This window comes from Lithobates pipiens, unplaced genomic scaffold, assembly GCF_037356315.1.
Source record: "Lithobates pipiens isolate NorthernLeopardFrog02 unplaced genomic scaffold, aLitPip1_a1.2 Scaffold_16, whole genome shotgun sequence".
NCBI classification, from domain to species: Eukaryota; Metazoa; Chordata; class Amphibia; order Anura; family Ranidae; genus Lithobates; species Lithobates pipiens.
The window spans coordinates 141,495,118-141,519,587 of record NW_027507748.1 but is presented as its reverse complement, the minus strand read 5'-3'; the positions used below and the strand labels follow the sequence as shown (position 1 = coordinate 141,519,587).

Sequence of the window (24,470 nt, the reverse complement as noted above, 5' to 3'; positions counted from 1 at the left end):
CCTGTGCCTGGTTACAGTTCAGGTAAAAGTATTTCTGCCACCCGTAAAGATCTGTACCCTGAAGGATCAGGTGCGTCCGGTAAGGGGCACCAGGAAATCCTCCATTTGGCTCTGTATGAGTCTTCTGGGTAGGATGGTGTCCTCCTTCGAGGCAGTTCCCTACGCTCAATTCCATTCCAGGCCTATACAACAAGACCTCTTGTTGTCTTGGAACAGGAGAGCACAAACCCTGGATTACCTCATGGCTTTATTTCCCTGGGCACACTTAAGCCTAAGCTGGTGGTTGCAGGATCCGAACCTGCAAAAGGGAAGATCCTTCCTCCTGGTGTCTTGGAGAGTACTGACCACAGACCTAGTTTCCCGGTCTGGGGAGTGACCCAAGTGCTCAGGGGAGATGGTCAAGGGCAGAGCCTGCCCATCAACATCCTGGGCAAGCTCTGGACGGTACGTCTGACACTACGGTCCTGGACAGTGGAACTTCAGGACTGCCCCATCAGGGTTCAACCCAACAATGCCACGGCAGTGGCCTATATCAACCACCACGGTGGTACCAGGAGGAGGTGAACCACATATTAACCTGGGCAGAAGGACATGTGCCGGTTTTATCGGCGGTCCATATCCCAGGAGTATAGAACTGGAAGGCAGATTCTCGCCCACCAGGGGGAATGCTCCCTACACCTGAACGTGTTTCGGGAAATCTGCCAGCATTTGGGGATGGCCATAGGTTGACCTATTGGCCTCCAGGTTTAACAAGCTAACAGTTTGTGTCCAGAACAAGGGATCCCTTGTTCATCAGAGCAGATGCTCTAGTAGTTCCATGGAACCAGTTCTCCCTGGTTTATGCTTTCCCCCCGATCCCTCCCCTTCCACATTTGTTGCACAGGATTCGGAGAGAGGGCATTCTAGTCATCCTGGTGGCACCAGCCTGGCCCAGAAGGCCCTGGTTCCCAGAGATTGTGAGACTGGCAATAGATGGGCCATGGACCCCTCCCAACCACCCCGATCTACTGTCTCAAGGTCCTATATTCCACCCCAATTTACAGTCGTTATTGAGAGAATTATTTTCCACAGTCAGCTGTGGAAATCAGATTGGCTTTGAGTACAATTAGGGGTCCAAAGGCCCTTAGCCTCCCTTTCACTGATCTGAACCTTTATGCTGAGAGTAGCTCATTTGCTTCCCCCCATTAGGTCACCTGTGTATCCAAACCGGTTACTCTGTTACAGAAACAACAGTTTGAGCCCATCAAGGAAATTCCATTAGTCTTGCTGTCACGCAAGCTAGCCTTCCTGATGGCCATCTCCTTGGCTAGAAGGGTGTTGGAGTTGGCTGCCCTTTTGTGCGGGGGACCTTACTTGATCCTTCCAATCACAGGGTCGTGTTATGACATGTTCCATTTTTTTTTGCCAAAAGTGGTGTCGGACTTTGAATCTGGACATTGTTTTGCCTTTTTTCTCTCAGCTGGAAGAGAAATGGCTGCACTCCTTTGGATGTAGTGCGAGCAGTCAGTTTATATGTCTAGATCTGCGGAGAGCTGAGGATCGCACTTTATTTTACCAGAATGACCCAAGATAGGGCAGGCAGCTTCCAAAGCTATGATGGCTATTGTTTTGGCAGGATGTCTCCCTCCCCTTAAGGCTATTGCTCTGGGACGTCCCAGTAAGCAAGGAATAATAGCCTCGCCCTGTGTCCCACGATGTACTCAAAAGGATTTTACAGGTAAGTATGATGGAAAAAATAAGACCAAAGACTTAATAGTCTTAAATTTTTTTTATGTGGCTCTAGTACCCCTAGACACCCCTCAGCCAAACAGAGGTAGATCTCGGAGATCTGAATCGGCACTTGAACATCCGATCCTTTCAGAATTAGATCGGCTGTGTCCATTCTGCAAGGTGGGGGGTTGCATATCTCCATGTGCCAAAGTTTCCCACTTACCAGAAATTTCAGCGATTTGAAATATAAAATTATTTTTTAAATCGTGGCACTGCCATCTGGCTTAGCCACAGCACTACGAGTATTCTGAAAGATTCTGACGCCTGCTTTAGCCAGGTTAAGGTCTCAAGGCATAACGGTCCTAGCCTATTATAAGGATCTACTTTTAATAGATCATTCAGTCTCAGGTCTAAAAACGGAGTCTGATCTCAGCTTGTAGATATCTGAAATCTCTAGGTTGGATTCTCAGCCTAGGAAGATTCTCCTTAAAACAATCAAGGAGGTTACTTGGGGACTGGTTATAGATACCATACAAAATAAGGTATTCTTACCCCAGACGTGAATCTGTTCCATTGTAGGACTAATTCAACTTATCAGGATAAAGGAAAATTCCTTCATTCGGCTGCAGGAGATTTTTTAGGGAAAATGGTGGCCTCCTTCAGGGCCGTCCCTTACGCGCAGTTTTATTCAAAGACTGCTTCAAGACACCATCCTGTCGGTCTGGAATAAAGTGGATTTAGGCCTTGTTTGTTTCCAATACGCTTGGCTCCCAACATAGGTCAGAGCCTAAATTGGTGGCTGTTATCCAGCAGGAGGGACTTTTTTTATCCTGCAAGGTGTTAACAAATGTCCAGGGGAGATGGTCCAGATTAGAGGACCTTGCCTATCAATTTTGTTGGAAGTTCCAATCGGTACATCTGGCCATAGAAACTTGGCGGTCAGATTATGGGACTGTCCTGATAGGATTCAGTCTGACGGAGCCACGGCAGTAGCTTACATCGATCACCAGGGGAGGCACGAGAAGTTGTGCAGCCCAAAAAGAGGTGAATAATGTTCTAGCTTTGGCAGAACACAAAACTCCTTGCCTATCGGCAATTGTAATATTTCAGGCGTACTACTTAAGACGCCAACAATTCTTTCCGGGAAAATTATCTCTTCCCCCCCCCCCCCTCCCCCCCGACTTCTTCCCAGCAATATGTTAGATGGGGTACTCCAGACATGGACCTATTCGCGCCCAGATCCAGATCGCTCTTACTACAGTCTCTTGATGTAGTAAGAGCGATCAGAATCTATTTAAAGGCGACTGCTCAGGTTCGCAAAACACGGGTTTTGTTTGTACTGCCAGAGGGTCCAAGATATGGACAGGCAACATCAAGATCCACTATTTTCCAAATGGATTTGTCAAGTGATTGATCAAGCTTCAGCTTAAAGAAGAAAATTCTTCCTTCTCAGATTAAGAGCACACTCATCCAGGGCGCTTAGTGCCTCTTGGGTGGTGCATCATCAGGCCTCTATGGCTCAGATCTGTAAGGCCACAACCTGGTCTTTGGTTCAGACGTTTGTCCGATTTTATCAAATCGATATTAAAGGTCATGAGTATATTGCCTTTGGGCACAGCATACACTGCAGGCTGCAGTATGAGTCCTCTGGCCTCCTGTTTCCTTGATTCTGTCTCCCCCTTCCCCTTCAGTTGCAATTGCTATGGGACATCCCACATAGTTATTAATATGGATCTGTGTCCCCTGATGTAAGAAATGAAAATAGGATTTTTAAAATAACTTGCCTATAAAATCCTTTTCTTTGATGTACATCAGGGGAAACGGAGGTCCCTCCCTTCTTCTTCTTATACACTTTGATTGCTTGGCTACAAAACTGAGGACTCCCAGTAATGGGAGGGGTTATATGGGGTAAGTTCACGCCTTAAGGGGCGTGCCAGTGTCCAGCACCTGATGGTCCGATATAACCCACATAGTTATTACTATGGCTCTGTGTCCCCTGATGTACATCAAAGAAAAGGATTTTTAAAGGTAAGCTGTTTTAAAAATCCTATTTTATTCAATTAAAAAAATCCATAAACAAGGATAAAATGATCAGTAACAGATACCACTATGCGTGTAAATTGTTCTCTACATGTTTCGCCTGTTAAGGCTTCTTCAGGAGATTCTTTTGCTATGAACACTGTAGGTGTGGACTGATCACTACAATAAAAAAAAGTATATCAAAATAAACAATTATACAAAGTAAATACATTAAAAAAATAAAATAAAAAAATGGAATACATAGTTTAATATAGGACTGTGTGCTAACAAAATGCATGCTCTGGTACCAATCTTAAAAAGATCAATGATCATTCAAAACTGTGGAAAAGCAGGACCATTTGACAGCATCATAGAGAGTGATGGCATGTTTGGGAAGATCTAATAATCCATCTAGGTCAGAAGGTATATGTATATAAAATCAAATGTTCAATGAGTAATCGGTAGGGCAGTGTGTAGAGGTCGAAGTAGGTGTAGGGGAGCCACAGAGACAGGCATTCAGCAATAATCAGAGGTGACCAGCTTGGAGATGGCAAGCTGACTGTACCCGATCAGCCCTGCTACTAAGACTAAAGCGGTGGCGTCACTAGGGTTGGTGTCACTTGGTGCTGTAAAAATTGTTACCCCCTCCCCCCTTTTGGATTGGAAACACAGCGTTAGAGCTCATTGTGGCAATCAATAAGGCCTAGAGGATAGCAGGTTAGACACTTCCTATGCTCAGACCCTAGGAACAGTAATGGATAATGGCCGACAGACCCTCTTACCAGAACCAGCGATCGTTCACTCACTCTGGGTTTCCCTGGACGACTCTGGTCAGTAGTGTAGCACGTCTGTACCCTGGCAGTGGCTCCATCTTTCTCCCCCTTTGATGGTGCAGGTACAGCATGGCTCCCTCTGGTGGTACGGGTACAGCGTGGCTCCCTCTCTGGTGGTGTGGGAATAGGGGTACAGCGTGGCTCCCTCTCTGGTGGTGCGGGTCCAGCGCGGCTCCCTCTCTGAAGGTGCGCATACAGCGCGGCTCCCTCTCTGGTGGTGCGCTACAGCGCGGCTCCCTTTCTGGTGGTGCGCGTACAGTGCGGCTCCCTCTCTGGTGGTGCGCGTACAGCACAGTCCTCTCTTCTATTAGCAGTCAATTCTTCTGCTTTTTTTCTAGATCGGAGCCAGCCCTGATGGTAGACTCTACTGACACGTTAGAGGGGGGGGGGGGGAATATTTGAAGGTCTTTGAGAAGGGCTAAGCTGGGGTGCCCATTTGTTATGGGTGTAGTATAACACGCTTGTCGGACCTGGGGTGGTTGATTTTGTTTACTTCTATCTGGGGGGGGGGATTGGTAGGGGTAAAAATGGTACTTGCCAGGCTCTGAGGTGCATTGTAGGTACGCAGTAGGTATTGGGGGAGGGGGAGCACAACTGGTGCTTGTATATTTTGTACAAACTGTGTTCCGGTAAATTTATACTGAGTACCGGGTATCAATATATTCGTATGGATCTTTTCATATACTGTTTTGATACTGTATGGAACCTTAACTGTCTGGTTGTATAAAAACGTATTTAAAAAAGATAATTTATCGGGCAGATACAGTGCCTTGCAAAAGTATTTACCCCTCTTGGCTTTTTACCTATTTTGTTACACTACAGCCTTTAGTTCATTTTTTTTTTTTTTTTATCTGAATTATATGTGATGGATCAGAACACAATAGTCTAAGTTGGCGAATTTAAAATTAGAAAAATATATACATACAATTATTTTTCAGAAATAAAAAACTGATAATAGGCATGTATATATTCACCCCTTTGTTATGAAGCCTATAAAAAGCTGTGGTGCAACCAATTACCTTCAGAAGTCACATAAATGGTGAAATGTCCACCTGTGTGCAATCTAATTGTCACATGGTCTGTCATTACAAATACACACCTTTTTGAAAGTCCCCAGAGGCTGTAACACCTAAACAAGAGGCACCACTAACCAAACACTGCCATGAAGACCAAGGAACTCTCCAAACAAGTAAGGGACAATGTTATTGCAAAGTACAAGTCAGGGTTAGGTTATAAAAAAAAAAATCCAAATCTTTGATCCTTAGGATCACCATCAAATCTATCATAGCCAAATGAAAAGAACATGGCACGATGGCAAACCTGCCAAGAGATGGCCACACACCAAAAAGCACAGACCGGGCAAGGAGGCAATTAATTGGAGGCAGCACAGAGACCTCAGATAACCCTAGAGGAGCTGCAGAGTTCAACAGCAGAGACTGGAATATCTGTACATAGGATGACAATTACTTTCAGCAAAAAACAAAATGGCACCTTTTGTGTGTACGTAAAGGTGCTCTGGTCTGATGAGACTAAAATTTAACTTTTTGGCCATCAAAGAAAACGCTATGTCTGGTGCAAACCCTTCACAACACCCAAAGAACACCATCCCTACAGTGAAACATGGTGCTGGCAGCATCCTGTGGGGATGTGTTTCAGCAGTCTGCACTAGGAAATTGGTCAGAGTTGAGGAAAAGATGGATGGTGCTAAATACAGGGATATTCTTGAGCAAAACCTGTACAACTTTGTGTATAATTTAGGGCTAGGACGGAGGTTCACCTTCCAGCAGGACAATGACCCCAAACACACTACTAAAACAATACTTGAGTGGTTTAAAGCGGAAGTAAACCCATCGATCTAACAGTTTGAAAAAACATGGCATGCCGGAAATGTTAACTGTCACATTGGTTGTGCTCTCAACCAAGCTGTCAAACCATCCAATGGCTGGTGTCATAACTGATCGCATGTGCAGCTTCATGGCAGTTAAAGATTAAAGGGAGGCCAAGATGGCAGCTTCCTTGGCTGAAAACGATAGGAGGGTTTACTTCCACTTTAAGGGGAAACATCTAAATGTGTTGGAATGGCCTAGTCAAAGCCCAGACCTCCATCCAATATAAAATCTGTCGTCAGACTGAGATTGCTGTTCACAAGCGCAAACCATCCAACTTGAAGGAGCTGGAGCAGTTTTGCAAGGAGGAATGGGAAAAAAATCCCAGTGGCAAGATGAGGCAAGCTCATAGAGACTTATCCAAAGTGACTTGGAGCTGTGATATCTGCAAAAGGTGGCTCTACAAAGTATTGACTTAATGGGGGTCAATAGTTATTTTATCCTATTTGTTGTGAGAAGTTTTTTTTTTTTTTGTTTTTTTTTTATTTATTGTGAAGCAAAGTTGTGGGCATGTTCTGTAAATTAAATGATGCCAATCCTCAAACAAATCCATGTTAATTCCAGGTTGTGATGAAACAAGACACGAAAAATGTCATGGGGGGTGAATACTTTTGAAAGGCACTGTACGTGCAGTAACGTAATGTGTATGTGCCTATGTTGAAAACACTTTGAATTATTATTTTTTTATTTTTTTATTTATCTGTCTACAGTTTTATCAAAGGCTTCATTTACCGCAATCAACCCCGTTGCACTGAGAATGAGTACTTCCTGGACTACATTCGCTACTCTTTCCTTATGACCCTCTATCGGAATCAGCCAAAGAGTGTGCTGGACAAGTCCTGGCCTGTGCCACCTCCATCGCTCAGAGAGGTGAGCTGACAAAGTGCCTTCTGTTCAGTGGTGAAACAGCTTAGCTAAGTATATGCTACAAGCAATATTGATTTCTCAAAGAAGCAGAGCTGTGAAGGTCTGCCAATATTGTGTAAGAAGGGACATTATATCAACATAATTGCATGTCGTTTCAGGGAGTTTTCATTAAACACACATAACTATCTCCAAATATGTTCAGTCAGTGGTATCTCTGGGTTTCCTTTCCCTGGCCTGAAATGTCTGACAATATGGAAGATGGATTACTTACTACCGTACATAAACTTTTGTATTTTCAATTACTATAGTTGCAATATTACAACGTTAACTTGCGAGCCTTTTTTGACGTTTCAAGAAAGGTATTGCTTGTTGCATGTTTTCATTATCTGGTTTCATAGACAAAGCTGTGATTTTTATTTTTTTATTTTTTATAATTTTTTTTCCCTTCTGATAATTTTTTCTAGACTATGTTTTAACATCATTCCTAAAGATAAAATTACAGGATAAATCAGTCTATATGGTGTATTTTCTTCTTGGGTATAAGTTGACTTGCTTGTAGATGTTTGTTTTTTGTGCTCCAACTCAGTCGATGTAGTGTTTGATTATAATTTTATTTTCATTCTTACAACTCTAGAGAACACATTGTTCTGTACCCAGGAAAGCCTTTGTGATTTAACAATGCAGCTTTGCATAAAACCCCTTTTAGATAGTCAGACAGACAGACAGTCATTGTACTCTCTGGTTTCTCTAGGCCTCTGAGCTCCTAAGGGAAATGTGCATGAACAACATGGTGTGGAAGTATTGCCGCAGAATTAACCCTGAATGGAAGCAACAGGTAACATTAGCTAAAGTACTAACAAAATGTTTATCTTCAACAAAAGTCTCCAGAATGTTTTTTTCCATCTCTAATTTAAGTTAACAGTTTTATCTGATTTCAAGTTGCAAACCTCAGTCATAGAATTTGAGCAAAGCACATATATATGCCTATGTACAGGGGGGTTTTCCTTTCCTTTAATCAGTTCTCATGCAGGCAGGGGTGTACCTAGAGCATTTGGCACCCGGGACAGATCCTATATCTGGCACCCCCCTCCTACATTAAAAGATAAAAACACCCCACTGTGCCCTCTGCATCCTTCAATATGTCTGTCACTACTGTGTACCCCCTCTACACAGCACCCGCACCTCTGGACCCCTTTACATTACACAGCACCTTGCACTCTGGACCCCTTTACGTTACACAGCACCCTGCACCCCTTTACATTATAACAGCCCCCCTTTAAGTGCAGACCCCCCCCCCCCCATCCAGGAGGCACATGCACAGCAGGTCTCACCCCCCTGCCCCGTGTATACATAAAAAGAGAGGAGGGGGAGGCGGCTGCTCTCTGCTCTGGCTGTGCCTGTGTGAGACATACAGGACTGCTCAGACAGCCTGCCATGGCGAGAGAAGGGGATCATTGGTGCAGTGGTATCACCCCGCACCAAGCCCTCACCCCCTGCAACACCACTGCAGCTCGCCTCTCCCTCCTCTAACCTACCTGTCACCGTGGCGCTGCCTAAACTCGCCCCGCAGTGCTGTCACTGCTTCAGTCGTGGAGGAGGGGGCATTTTATCTATTTATTTTTGAGCACTGGACACTTTATAAGTGGTTTAACAATATATATTTTTGGTGTGTAAGTAGATATTCATATAGTTCTTTACGATATGAATGTGGGTATTTAGCCTAGCACACAGATTAATCGTATTAAGGTTTTCAAGCTATTGCATTTGAACATATCTCACGATAACACCCACCAGAGGGTATAACGCATTTTGCGGCTTTTTCTTACACTTTTATAAGTGTTTGACTTAGCACATACACGATTTCACCCATGCTCTATTGGCATCACTATATTTTTACTTTTATGCACTTTATTTATACTTTTTACCTCTTTAAGAGCACATAATACATTTTTTTGTGCTAGTGGACAATTCACTACTAAGGAATTTTTCATCTTGGAAGATCATGAGTTAAGGGATAACAAACATCAATTATCTTTTAGAGAACTGCAGGTTAGTTATTACTATACTAAGGATCTAACACGCTGATGTCCATTCAATGGTTTCTCTGATAGTTTTACCAATATATTGAAATTTCTATAAATTTTTTTATTATATACATTGGTCATATTTTCTCTATTCCATCAGGAGTGCATACACCAGCCAGAGGGTGGGACACATTGTGGAGCAATATAGTGTATTGGAACTATACACCTTGTCACACTTTAATCGTTTTTGACTGCCAGCTGGCTCCATCCTGTTTTGTGTCCCTATTTCTACTATTGCTTTTTGCAGACTGTGTCATTTACTAATTTTCAGTAGAATATTGGAACATCGCGATACATACACTTTATTTCTCTTTAATCCAGTATACTTCACTTAGGTGATAGTATAATAGTAGGGGCAGGAGCTCCTTTTAAGGTTAACCATTGTTTTGGAATTTTTCCTTTGCGCGGAATATTTATTTCTTTTATACCCAACAAAAGATGGCAACATTAAAACGCTGCTGTATATATTTGTAGTTTTTATGTATGACAAATATTTCTAGCAAATGCATGTCTAATTACTTGTCAAGTCCAGCATGACTGTATTTCTTGAATCCTTAAACTGCAGTTATTCTGTGTCTGTGTTAAGCCTCATGCACACGAGACGCAGTTAAACGCGCGTTCAGATGCAGTTGGACAGTTTTTTCAACTGCACCTGAACTCATTCAATGTTATCCTATGTGTCCATGCACACAGTCTCGTTTTTTTCCGTTTATATGCAGTTGCGTTTAATCTCGTTTTTCCAGAAGCAAAAAAATGCGTTCAGAAACAAAAATTTCTGCGTTTCAGACGCAAAACGCGGCAAAACGCGGCAAAACGCCGCTACCGCGTTTAGCCGCGTTTGCGTTTATATGCGTTTTTAAAGGTGACCTTTTTTTTTACATTAAAAATCTCAAAAATGATTGCAAATGATGAAAAACCATTAGAAAAATATTTTAAACAATTGCAATTGCAAGTGGACAATCCACAACTTGTGGCAAGTGACGTGGCAAGTGGACAATCCACAACTTGTGGCAAGTGACATGGCAGGTGGCAAGTGATGTGGCAAGTGGACAATCCACAACTTGTGGCAAGTGACGTGGCAGGTGAAGTGGCAAGTGACGTGGAAAGTGGACAATAGACAACTTGTGGCAGGTGACGTGGCAAGTGACCTGGCAGGTGACGCGGCAAGTGACTTGGCAGGTGACGTGGCAAGTGGAAAATCAACAACTTGTGGCAGGTGACTGGCATGTGACGTGGCAAGTGGACAATAGACAACTTGTGGCAAGTGACGTGGCAGGTGAAGTGGCAAGTGACGTGGCAAGTGGACAATAGACAACTTGTGGCAGGTGACGTGGCAAGTGACCTGGCAGGTGACGCGGCAAGTGACTTGGCAGGTGACGTGGCAAGTGGAAAATCAACAACTTGTCGCAGGTGACTGGCATGTGACGTGGCAAGTGGACAATCCATAACTTGTGGCAGGTGACGTGGCAAGTGGACAATCCACTTGTGGCAGGGGACGTGGCAAGTGAGTGACGTGGCAAGTGGACAATCCACAACTTGTGGCAGGTGATGTGGCAAGTTATGTGGCAGGTGATGTGACAAGTGGACAATCCACATCTTGTGGCAGCTGACGTGGCAGCTGACGTGGCAAGTGACGTGGCAGGTGACGTGGCAGGTGATGTGGCAAGTGGACAATCCACAACTTGTGGCAGGTGACGTGGCAGGTGATGTGGCAAGTGATGTGGCAGCTGACGTGGCAAGTGGACAATCCAAAACTTGTGGCAGGTGACGTGGCAAGTGACGTGGCAGGTGACGTGGCAAGTGATGTGGCAAGTGGACAATCCACAGCGTGTGGCAAGTGGACAATCCACAACTTGTGGCAGGTGACGTGGCAGGTGACGTGGCAGGTGAAGTGGCAAGTGACGTGGCAAGTAGACAATCCACAACTTGTGGCAGGTGATGTGGCTGGTGACGTGTCAAGTGGACAATCCACAGCTTGTGGCAGGTGGCATGGCAGATGACGTGGAAAGTGGACAATCCACATCTCGTGGCAAGTGACGTGGCAGCTGACGTGGCAAGTGACGTGGCAAGTGGACAATCCAAAACTTGTGGCAGGTGACGTGGCAGGTGACGTGGCAAGTGACGTGGCAGGTGACGTGGCAAGTGACGTGGCAAGTGGACAATCCACAATTTGTGGCAGGTGACGTGGCAGGTGATGTGGCAAGTGGACAATCCACAACTTGTGGCAGGTGATGTGGCAAGTGATGTGGCAGGTGATGTGACAAGTGGACAATCCACATCTTGTGGCAAGTGACGTGGCAGCTGACGTGGCAAGTGACGTGGCAGGTGACGTGGCAAGTGACATGGCAAGTGGACAATCCACATCTCGTGGCAAGTGACGTGGCAGGTGATGTGGCAAGTGACGTGGCAAGTGGACAATCCACAACTTGTGGCAGGTGACGTGGCAGGTGATGTGGCAAGTGACGTGGCAGCTGACGTGGCAAGTGGACAATCCAAAACTTGTGGCAGGTGACGTGGAAAGTGACGTGGCAGGTGACGTGGCAAGTGATGTGGCAAGTGGACAATCCACAGCATGTGGCAAGTGACGTGGCAAGTGGACAATCCACAACTTGTGGCAGGTGACGTGGCAGGTGACGTGGCAAGTGAACAATCCACAACTTGTGGCAGGTGACGTGGCAAGTGACGTGGCAGGTGAAGTGGCAAGTGACGCGGCAAGTAGACAATCCACAACTTGTGGCAGGTGATGTGGCAAGTGACGTGGCAGGTGATGTGGCAAGTCACGTGGCAAGTGGACAATCCACAACTTGTGGCAGGTGATGTGGCTGGTGACGTGTCAAGTGGACAATCCACAGCTTGTGGCAGGTGGCATGGCAGATGACGTGGAAAGTGGACAATCCACATCTCGTGGCAAGTGACGTGGCAGCTGACGTGGCAAGTGACGTGGCAAGTGGACAATCCAAAACTTGTGGCAGGTGACGTGGCAAGTGATGTGGCAGGTGACGTGGCAAGTGATGTGGCAAGTGGACAATCCACAGCTTGTGGCAAGTGACGTGGCAAGTGGACAATCCACAACTTGTGGCAGGTGACGTGGCAGGTGACGTGGCAAGTGAACAATCCACAACTTGTGGCAGGTGACATGGCAAGTGACGTGGCAGGTGATGTGGCAAGTGACGCGGCAAGTAGACAATCCACAACTTGTGGCAGGTGATGTGGCTGGTGACGTGGCAAGTGGACAATCCACAGCTTGTGGCAGGTGGCATGGCAGATGACGTGGAAAGTGGACAATCCACATCTCGTGGCAAGTGACGTGGCAGGTGATGTGGCAAGTGACGTGGCAAGTGGACAATCCACAATTTGTGGCAGGTGACGTGGCAGGTGATGTGGCAAGTGGACAATCCCCAACTTGTGGCAAGTGACGTGGCAAGTGGACAATCCACAACTTGTGGCAGGTGCCGTGGCAAGTGACACGGCAAATGCAAGTGTACAACTGCTCTCTATGCTGCTGCTGCTCACTCTGATCAAAATAGCAGAAATAGTTAAAAAAAATGCTTTGAGAGCTTGGGGAGGGTCTACATGATGTTATCTTTATAAACGCGTCTAAACGCAAACGCGTCTAAACGCGTCTAAACGCGACATGCAAACGCGGCAAAACGCGCGTTTCTAAACGCGCGTTTCAGCTTTTTTTTAACAGAGGTTTCATCTGCGTCTCGTGTGCATGAGGCCTAAATGTGTTAAAATCAATGAAATACAGAAAAGCACCATGCCTAACAGGTCACAAGAAAAAGTCTAGGACAAACCGAAGCATTCACCAATACCCACTGCTATTATGTTCTGTTTATTTTGCAGTTCAGTCATTTGCAAGTGCAGCGTTTTAGTTTACCTTTATTCAGCTTGTGTTTTTGTTTTCTTGTCCTCATATTTTTCAGCTAACAATTTTCTTTTTATTCTGATGCTTGTGGTTTACACTATATTGACTATTCTTCCCCCTCCTATCCAGTTGGAACAGAAAGTTGTTGCCAGTGAAATATTCAAGGACAAAAAAGACAATTATCCGCAGAGTGTTCCACGGCTTTTTATAAACACACGACTTGGTGAGTGATTTATGTGTGTAGATTAAGATCTCAAAGTCAAAAGCCAACCCCTCTTCCATGTCTGAACTTTTTCTTGCATATCATAGGGAGAAACGCAAAGTGCTTTTTAAGGCTGGCGATATATTAATCAATCTTCTTTCTTTCAGCTACTGGTTGAAAGAGAGAAATCTGCTTGATTCTGACTGTGTTGATGGGGGGGGGATCTCTCCCGCAATATTATTGTGTTGGCTGGCAGGGAGAACGGGGAGTATTCTCCACAGGCAGAATACAATGATCACCTCTGGTGGCTATAACCAATCGATGGATTGACTCCAGTACAAAATCGAAATGTCGATCCATCAATGGCCAGCTTAAGCTTCACTGTCAGGGATGTCTGTCTTCTTGATCAATCTTTGCATTTTTTTGGTGGCAATATTAGAATTTTAAAATGCATAATTCTAAAAAATACTTATATGAACGGGAGTAAATAGAAAATGGTTTGTTGCGTTAGCATCCAGTTGGAAATTTGATATCCGTATGTTCACGGACGATAATAATCTGGTCACTGTGGGAAACTCCCCAACTCTTTTATGGCTACTTCTGTTAATATATGGCCACTTGTTACCTATGTACTTTTCTTTGTTAGCTCTTTAAATGCCAGTCTTTATAATGCTGCTGTATAACCGGAAGCACATGCCCAATTAAATTCTGATCAAGATCTTTCTATTGTGTTCTACAATATTTCTATTTACTATAACCTGTTTTTCCTTTCCAGGAAGTGATGAAATCAACACTAAAATTCTTCAGCAATTGGAAAGCCAGACATTAACGGTATATTTTTATTCTTGACTGATATGCAAAGAATTACCGCTGTAAGGTAATTACTTATCCCAAAACAGCTGTCTCCACAATTCCACAGGGTGCTGGCTCTGTTTGCAACAGGAACTGAAGTAGAAAAGATGTAGCTGGATAGCCACACTCCGAATTATTCAACTTTGTTTAAAAAATGTAATTAAAATCATAGCATCTAGGCTGGTAAACAGACTAACTGCACAGCCACTGACATGTTTCACACCGAACATGGTGCTTAGTCATAGCTAATGAGCAGAATATACATACAGAGCTATATACACACACACAAGCAATTAGACAAATGACTAAAATACGTGCCTAGTGTAGAAGGACCTGGCTCCCTGAGGGGACCATTGGTCATGGGATTTTTTTTTTGTTTTTTCTACAATTTTTTTTAATCCTGTTATCTACAATCAACAGCCGGCTGGGTGACAGGCTGGATAATATAGATCCTTTTAGTCTCCCCAGCCTGGCCTCGAGTGTGAGCAGATCCTAGCTACGTAATGGGTCAGCCACGATATGCCCCTTCTGCTCCAGGGGTGGCCAGTCAGCTATATGCTCCAGGGCGCACACATGACCAGGCTACTGCTGTCCGTGTCGCAGTGTGCCATGGCCAGCAGCCACCCAGGGTGATGGGTCTGTGGTAGAGGGGCAAGTCCGGCTCTCCCAGCCTCGGCAGGATAGAGCAGCTGGGCATTCCCTGGGAGGTTGACTAGGGGGTCTCTCTCTCCCTTTCCTCTCTCACTATCCCTCATTCCCCCCCTCCTCCTGCTGGAGCCTCTGTGGGACTGGGCATGAGGTGCGGTGTATGTACCTGGTCAGGGGTCCTCCGAGCTTTGGCAGGGCTGTGCTGTCTGTTAGGGTCAGTTTTTTTGTTTTTCTGTCCCTTTTTACTGTGAGGAGAGGCCGCTGCCATTTTGCGGAGGCCGCGGCCATTTTCCTGTAGTCTTATGCTATGTATGGCTGTTAGCCATTTTCTAGAAGGTTTGGCGGCCATTTTCTTGGTGATTTTTTTTTTTTTTTTTTTTACTAAGGATGGTCAGTGGCCATTTTCTTGTAGCCTTAGAACAGCGCGGTTTTCACTCTGAGCACGTTGTGGCTAAAACAGGGCAGAGCGGGCGCAGCACTTGGTCAGGGTGGTGGAGGGGCCCCTCAGTCTGTGAGCAGCTAGGAGGGTGGGATTTGTGTATCTTGCGGCAAGAGAGTGAGGTTCAGCATGGCGTCAGAAGCTGGCACTTCTTCCCCAGACATCCCTGCTATTGCAACCGGCTTACCTGCAAAAAATGCGGTGCCTATGGACGATTTGGCGGTCCTGGACAACTTTGTTGCCAGGGTGGAAGCGGCGTGCAGGCACAAGGGGGTAAAAACTCCCCCCGTCTTCTGGGAGAGCTCTGATTCAGACTTGGGTCCCACGGTGACTGTCGGCCCCTGTTCTGACGTGCCAGAGGATGCGGACCAGGACCATTTGGACAGTGAGAATGACTCTGTGTCCAGGTTAGTGCAAGAAAAAACACTAGTAAGAGCACTTATCACATAGGTGTGGGATACCCTGACCATACAGCATGGAGCAGGAACCTCTGCTGAGGTGGCAGTCCCTTTTGGGTCCCACAAACCAACCCGCACGCCTAAGGCATTTCCATATTTGACTTATTTTGATAAGTTCATCTACAAGGAATGGCGAAGTCCGCAGTGGGCCTTTTCAGTCCCAAGAAGAATAGCAGTGCGTTACCCCTTTGGGGAGAGCCTCATGAAAAAATGGACGTCTCCTCCGGTCGTTGACCCCCTGGTATCCAGGTTAAATAGAGTAACCATGATTCCGGTAGAAGGGACTCCTGCCTTCAAGGATCCTGCCCACAGGAGGGCCGAAGCAGTAGCCCGGTTAATGTTTACGGTAGTGGGGTTAGCGTTATGACCTGTGCTGGCCACGGCCTTGATGTCGCACACGCTTACTGAATGGGTAAACCTGTTGCACCATGAATTGGAGAAGCAACAGTCTCCCCAAGTCTGCGTAGAGCTGTTGGTGCATGGCATTAAGTATGTCTGTGATGTGGCCCTGGATACGGTCCCCCTGCTCTCTAGAGCATCAGCAGTGGTGCTACGAAGCCTGATTTGGCTGAAATGCTGGACCAGGCATCAAAAAAAAAAAAGCTCTGGCGGATTTGCCCTTCCAAGGTGAGAGGCTTTTTGGAGCTTTGTTGGATGACATTATTAAAAATGTTACCGGTGGGAAGAGCACGTTGCTCCCACAGTCCAGGAAGGGTAAGGAGCCACGCCATAGGCAAGGGCCCTCTTTTTCCACTCAAACTGCTTTTTTGCCCGCCCGGGCCAGCAGGTAAGCGCTCCCAGTCCAACAAGGCACGTGCTGAAGGACAAAAGCGTCCCTGGTTTCATAAGCCAAACAAGTCTGCAAACAAAAATGTTACCGCATGAAGGTTTACCCCTGCCCAACTCTCGGGTGGGGGGGGGGGGTCACCTTCGGGTGTTTTCAGCCCGGTGAACCTCTCAACTGTCCGACCAGTGGGTTTGCGAACTGGTTTCATCGGGATACAAGAGTTTCTTGTCCACCAAACAGATTTTTTTCTCTCCAACCTACCTCTACTTCCAGCTCGTCGGGAAGCCCTGTTCGGTACCTGCTACTGCGTGGGTTGATAGTACCTGTACTGACGATGGAAAGGTTTCAGGGATCCTACTCCACTTTTTTTTTTCTACTTTTGTGGTCCCCAAAAAGGAAGGGGTATGTCCAATCCTGGACTTTAAGGCCCTCAACAGCTTTGTGAAAGTGCAAAGGTTCAGGATGGAATCAGTTTGATCCGTGGTCGCTTCACTCCATCAGGGGGACTTCCTGGCATCCTTGAATATCCAGGACGCGTATTTACATGTACCCATTGCAGTCGGGGAAGAGCACTACCAGTTTGTGGCGCTCCCTTTTGGCCTGGCGTCAGCACCCCGAGTCTTTACCAAAGTGTTAGCTCCAATTCTGACGCTGTCAAGGTGATGTGGCATCACAATGGTGGGTTACCTAGACGACCTCCTTTTGAGAGCAGATTCCACCTCAGAATTAAGGGAGGATGTAGCGATGCAGATTCTCCAGGAGTTTGGGTGCTGAACCTAAAGAAGTCTGTGTTAGTGCCGACTCAATGCCTGGAGTACCTGGGTTTGCTGTTGGACTCCCCAGAAGCGAGAGTTTTTCTCCCTTCAGACAAGCTGCAAGACTATGGTGAAGTTGATGAACCGCAGGTGGTCGTCGCTGTGCTTCTGCATGCGAGTTCTAGGCCTCATGGTAGCCACTTTCGAAGCGGTACTGTACACTCAATTTCACACTCGAGTCTTGCAGAAGGAGATTTTGTCAAAATGGAACAAATCTCCATTATCCCTGGATTGTCACATTCGAGTGAGCCAGTTAATCAGGGATTCCTTTCTCTGGTGGCTGAGGTCTCCAGCCCTTTGGCCCCAGAGATCGTTTTTTCCTCTCAATTGGACGGTGATCACAACGGACGCCAGCCTGACCGCTTGGGGGTGAGTGCTGGGAGTACAGTCAGCCCAGGGCCTTTGGTCGCAGGAAGAATCCTAAGGGGTGATCAATTTGCTTGAGCTTCGGGCGATCAGACTTTGCCTCTCCACATGGTCAATGAGGCTTCAAGGGCGTCCGATCAGGAACCAGACAGACAAAGACGCGGTGGTAACGTACGTCAACCATCAAGGGGGAACACTGAGCTCAGCTGCACCATGGAAGGTCCCTCACATCCTCTAGTGGGCAGAGTGACACATGCCGGCCCTGTCGGCCATATATATCCCAGGCGCACAAAACTGGCAGGCGGACTATCTAAGTCATCAGGTGCTGGACCCAGGGGAATGGTCGTTGCATCCGGAGGCTCCTTTGCCTAAGGTGGGGCACACCAGATGTGGATTTCTTGGCCTCTTGGCTCAATTGGAAGGTGCAGAGGCTTGTGTCCAGGTCAAGAGACCCCTGGGCAGACTCTGTGGCTCCATGGGGGCATTATTGGCTGATTTATGCCTTCCCCCCCACTCAATCTTCTACCGTGTCTGCTACACAGAGTGGAGGCCAAGGGGATTCCAGTAATTCTGATTGCCCCAGACTGGCCTCAGCATCCTTGGTACGTATAGTCCCTCTGGTTTGACCACAGCTACCCCTGTGGGATCTGAATCTGGTGCTATCGGTGCTTCAGAAACTGCCGCTTGAGAACATTAGGGAGATTCCCTTGTTAACACTCTCAGTAGTTTTTCTACTGGCTATTACATCTGCCAGGAGGGTTTCTGAGTTGGTGGCCTTGTCATGCCAGTCTCCCTACCTGGTCATCCACAAGGATAAGGTGGAGCTACGTCTGCAGCCCTCTTTCCTTCCAAAGGTGGTTTCGGCATTCCATCTAAATGAGGACATTGTGTTAGCTTCCTTATGTCATAAGCCGACACACCCAGAAGAGGTTCCCTTACATTCCCTGAACGTGGTCTGGGCTTTACGGGTGTATCTGTCTGCTATGGCTCCCTTTGGGAAGTCAGACTCTGTTTGTCTTGGTGGCTGGTCTGAAAAAAAAGGTCTGGCTGTCTCGTTATCCACCATTTCTCGGTGGATCAGACATATCGTGGTTCAGGCCTATGCCTTAAGGGGGTGGGTGCCCGTTTTTCCTGTCACGGCTCATTCCACCAGAGCAAATGTGACCTCCTGGGCTTTCTGACATCAAGCGTCTGTCTCCCAGGTGTGTAAGGCAGCGACTTGGTTGTCCATTCACACTTTCACAAAATTCTACAAAGTTGACGTAAGCGCATCTTCGGATCCTTGCTTTGGCCGCAAAGTTTTGCAGGCGGCTGCGTAAGGTTGCAATTACACTTTCTTTTAAGTTACTAGTTTGTTGTGAACGCATCTTTTGATGCACAAGTTGGCTGCTGGTTTTGAAGGCGGCCGTTAAAGATGGCGACTCCTCTCTTGAGGTGTTCCTTTTGTTGTGGCTGATATGTTTTGCTGTTTCCACCCCTCGTTTTATACACTGCTTGGGGATGTCCCTAAGGTCAAGAATTAAAGGAGCTGTGTCCGTCAATGAACAAAAGAGAAAATAGTTTTTTTGTACTCGCCGTAAAATCCTTTTCTCTGAAGTTCATTGACGGACATAGCACCCACCCCTCCTATTTATGTTTGTACTGCTTTTTGACGAACTGAGCTGCAGGAAGCGGGGTGAGAGGATATAGCCAGAGGGACTGCCCCCAGGGCGGTGCTGTGCGGTCTTGCTGTTTTTACATGTGTTAAATGTTCTGCCTAGTCCTCTCTTGAAGTGGCGTGATAACCCTAAGGTCAAGAATTAAAGGAGCTGTGTCCATCAATGAACTTCAGAGAAAAGGATTTTACGGGGAGTACAAAAATCCCCTTTTTATTTAAAAAAGCCTTTATTTCTCTAGTTTTAATTCTCATATTCTATTATGCTGTTGAAATTTATGGTAGGACATGGACATTTTTGGATCAATTAACAAAGCTTTAACACAAGCCTAAGGTCCTCTAGTTTCACCCATGGACTGCAAATTCCATCGATTCACTTTTTTAAATAAGTGTACTTTTCCAGATGTGTTAGATTAGTATATTAAGCTTCAATAGTTAAATTGTTGGCATGTGCCATCTGTGGACATATGGCTCAATAATACTGAACTGAGAATTTTTTTTCCTTAAGTATGCAGTGCCTGTAGTGAAATATGACAGGAAGGGATACAAGCCCCGGAGAAGACAACTTCTGCTCACTCAAAATGCTGCCTATCTTGTTGAGGAAGCCAAAATGAAGCAGAGGATTGACTATGCTAACCTGACAGGTATGTGCATCTTTATTGCTAGGTTTGAAATCTGTTGTATTCCATGAGGGAAAATGTTGGTTTTTACCTTTAGTGGATGTAAACCCTCACATATACCCAGTGAAGTGAACGGCCTCAGATGATACAAAGATGAAACCAATCTTCCTACTTAGGTTTTACATGTATATCTACTGTCTTTAGCTTGCTATATTCTTTAGACAGTGCACATTGTGTTAATTTTTTTTCTTTCAGTACTGGGTGTGGATTCTTGGCATACACTGTGTGACCGCTGATTGTAGGAAAGGCACACACCCCCACTCCACATAGGCAAAGGAAGGAATGTGCTGTGCTGTGAATAGACCAGCTCTCTGCTAATCTATTTATAGCACCCACCTCAACACAAATTTCAGGCTGGTTTTATTTACAGTGCCTTGCGAAAGTATTCGGCCCCCTTGAACTTTTCAACCTTTTGCCACATTTCAGACTTCAAACATAAAGATATAAAAATTTTATTTTTTGTGAAGAATCGCCAACAAGTGGGACACAATTGTGAAGTGGAACGAAATCTATTGGATTTTTTAAACGTTTTTAACTAATAAAAAAATGAAAAGTGGGGCGTGCAAAATTATTCGGCCCACTTGCGTTAATACTTTATTTGCGAAATACCTTTTGCTGCGATTACAGCTGCAAGTCGCTTGGGGTATGTCTCTATCAGTTTTGCACATCGAGAGACTGAAATTCTTGCCCATTATTCCTTGCAAAACAGCTCAAGCTCAGTGAGGTTGGATGGGGAGAGCGTTTGTGAACAGCAGTTTTCAGCTCTTTCCACAGATTCTCGATTGGATTCAGGTCTGGACTTTGACTTGGCCATTCTAACACCTGGATACGTTTATTTGTGAACAAGTCCTTTGTAGATTTTGCTGTATGTTTGGGATCATTGTCTTGTTGGAAGATAAATCTCCGTCCCAGTTTCAGGTCTTTTGCAGACTCCAACAGGTTTTCATCCAGAATGGTCCTGTATTTGGCTGCATCCATCTTCCCCTCAATTTTAACCATCTTCCCTGTCCCTGCTGAAGAAAAGCAGGCCCAAACCATGATGCTGCCACCACCATGTTTGACAGTGGGGATGGTGTGTTGAGGGTGATGAGCTGTGTTGCTTTTATGCCAAACATATCGTTTTGCATTGTGGGCAAAAAGTTTGATTTTGGTTTCATCTGACCAGAGCACCTTCTTCCACATGTTTGGTGTGTCTCCCAGGTGGCTTGTGGCAAACTTTAGACGAGACTTTTTATGGATATCTTTGAGAAATGGCTTTCTTCTTGCCACTCTTCCATAAAGGCCAGATTTGTGCAGTGTACAACTGATTGTTGTCCTATGGACAGACTCTCCCACCTCAGCTGTAGTTCTCTGCAGTTCATCCAGAGTGATCATGGGCCTCTTGGCTGCATCTCTAATCAGTCTTCTCCTTGTCTGAGATGAAAGTTTAGAGGGACGGCCAGGTCTTGGTATATTTGCAGTGGTCTGATACTCCCATTTCAAAATGATCACTTGCACAGTGCTCCTTGGGATGTTTAAAGCTTGGGAAATGGCGTGGCCTGGAGCGGCATGAGATAGGACGCATGTGAGCTGAGCTCCGCCGGCCGCATATCCTTAACATCTATCCTGAGACGCAGATTGCTTTTTTTTTTCGCCGCTCTGATCGCTCCGCTGACCGGACTACCGCGGGGCACATGTCGCCGACGAAGCGGAACAGCGCAGCGGCCGCCAGACTGTCACAATTCAGGCATGAAGGACCAGGCCCCGCAGACCAAGATGGCGCCGCCATACAGGGGGAGGAGGACACGCGGAGCGCAGACACGAACAGGCTCCTCGATGCCATTACGGCCTGCCAGGAAGCGGTAACGAACTGCCAGACTAACCTCACAGCCAGGATTGAGGAGGTAAAGGTAGATATATCGCTGGTTCGGCAAGACTTCCAGAAGCTTAGGGAGAGGGTCACTGAAGTTGAAACCCGCTTGAGTAATGTAGAAGACTCCCTCCCCCCCCCCTGCAGATCTCCTCAGAGGCCATGCAGCACCAAGTACATCAAATCCTTCAGAAACAGGATGACATTGAGAACAGGATTCGCAGATGTAACCTGCGTTTCATAGGCCTACCTGAGGGGGTGGAGGGCAGAGACCCCCCAACTTATTTGGAAAAGTTACTTGTGGATACATATGGAAGGGACTCATTCTCCCCCATGTTTACGGTGGAACGCGCACACAGGCTGTCAGGCAAGCCTCCCCCCCCGGGGGCGCCTCCCCGCACTTTTATTGCTAAATTCCTAAATTTTAGGGATAGAGACACCATCCTTCGGCTCAGCAGGGAGAAGGGGAATATCCCTTTTGAAAACAAAACCGTAGCAGTTTTCCCTGATTTCTCCTCTGAAGTTCAGAAAAAACGCAAAAGTTTTATGGAAGTGAAAAGACGCCTGCGCATCAAGAATATAAAGTATGCCATGTTATTTCCTGCTCGTTTGCGTGTGGAAGGCGCGGACCGGGCCCACTTTTTTGAGGATCCTGAGACAGTGCTATCGTGGCTGGAGCGCCGGGATGCTGGCAGATGAGTATATGTGCACAGATGAAAATGCACCCCTTTTTTTCCATCTACACACTTCTGACTGTATTTGTTTCCCTGGATTGGGGCCGTGTCTATCCACCTTCTTACTACCTATGCCATGGCCTGTCAGTTCTTTTTACTAGACGCCCTACAATGTTGTGATGCTGACTGTATCCGTTTTGTTTCATGCGACTTAACATTCTCATTGGCGCGCACGCATGGCTGGACCGGACATGTTGTGATGGGGCCCCTGTCTGCCTAAACACACCTTTCACCGGATAATACTGCTGCCTAAGAGAATGGGGGCAGGGCCCCCCACCCCGTATGGGCTGGAACTCCTGACTTTGGTCTGGTGTCCTATGCAGGATGGTATTGGGGCGGTTTTAGTTGCCTTGCCTGACGGCTTGGATGGAGGAAGACCCCGACTTCCTGCGGAGCCCTGTGTTATCTCACTGTGTACTACGGCTACCCTTTTCAATGTCTGTGTTGAAACTTTAACTTTGGTTCTTTTACTACTTATTATAGAAATGTATTTTTCTGCGCCCTCCTGGCCGGCGGAGGGGACCAACTAACCAGCAAGCTCACTATGCTCTGTGAGCACAGTCCTATAGTGTCACATGATACAGCGAAGTTTCGCCCAAAGTTTTACTATGCACCTCTCGGAATGGAACAACCGGCATAAAGCCCTGTTTTTTCCTTCTTTTGTTTCTATGGGTGATTCCCAGTTGCGGTGTTGTTCCTTTCTGAGTTGGACATTGTTTATGCCCTGTTGGCAGTTTGGGGTCAATGCCCGCACTAATTGGGGCCAGTGCAGGGCGGGGAGGGGGGATGTATGGTTTTTATGGGATAAACGAGTTTTTTTTGAGTTTTACTATGATTGTCTTCTATGGTACACTGTGTCTGGCAGGGGGGGTGGGGCCCTCCTTTATTCTGGGGGGGGGGCGGGTCTTGGTTGCTCTGCCCTTGTGGGTTGATCTGTCTCCTGGAGTCTCACCATTGATAAGCACCCATGGCCGCACTGAAATTTCTTACATGGAATGTGAGGGGCTTGGGGGACCCTATTAAACGGTCAGCCGTTTTCGGGCAGCTCAAAAAGATGAAGGCAGATGTGGTGGCCTTGGTGGAAACACATGCTGAGGGTTCTATGCTTAGGGCGTTCCGACGTCCTTGGATAGGCTGGGGATACCATTCTGTTCATACCACCCACTCCCGGGGTGTCTCCCTTCTGATAGCTAAACACACACACTTTGAGCTCCAGGATTCGGTCATTGACCCCTTGGGTAGATTTGTATTTCTTAAGGCAAAACTGCATGGGGATATGTTTCTTATAATGGCTTTTTATGTGCCCCCACCATTCCAGTTTGGTGTGCTGTCCGAGGGATTTAATTATATGGCTCTTCACCCCGCTGCCTCCGTGGTGTGGATGGGGGATTTTAATAATGTGTTAGACAGGTCCCTGGATAGGATGGCGGACCCCTCTCGAGGCACCCCGAGCCCCTCTCTGACCAGGTTTGCCAGACTTCTCCGCGATTTCCACCTGATGGACTCGTGGCGAACTAGGCATCCAACACAACGCGTTTTCACATGTTTCTCCGCTACTCATCACTCTATGTCCCGTATAGACCTTATACTCTTCTCTACATCCCTCCTGTCTAGACTTGCTGACGTGGGCCTACACCCCAGATTGCTCTCTGACCACTGCCCCTACTGGGCGACGCTCTCCCTACGGCATACCCACCCCCTGACGACTTGGCGCCTTAA

General features: G+C 46.5%; 1 protein-coding gene across 6 annotated transcripts in view; it reads left to right on the top strand.

Annotated features, from left to right (window-relative positions):
* Window positions 1-24,470, top strand: part of MYO1C (myosin IC) — a 352,367-nt gene that overhangs the window by 285,297 nt on the left and 42,600 nt on the right. For all 6 annotated transcript variants that reach the window (XM_077480547.1, XM_077480549.1, XM_077480545.1 and 3 more), the window contains exons 24-28: window positions 7,159-7,318; window positions 8,067-8,150; window positions 13,397-13,490; window positions 14,245-14,300; window positions 19,997-20,132. In XM_077480547.1, the coding sequence (XP_077336673.1) occupies window positions 7,159-7,318; window positions 8,067-8,150; window positions 13,397-13,490; window positions 14,245-14,300; window positions 19,997-20,132 (530 nt within the window). The remainder of the gene's footprint in view (window positions 1-7,158; window positions 7,319-8,066; window positions 8,151-13,396; window positions 13,491-14,244; window positions 14,301-19,996; window positions 20,133-24,470) is intronic.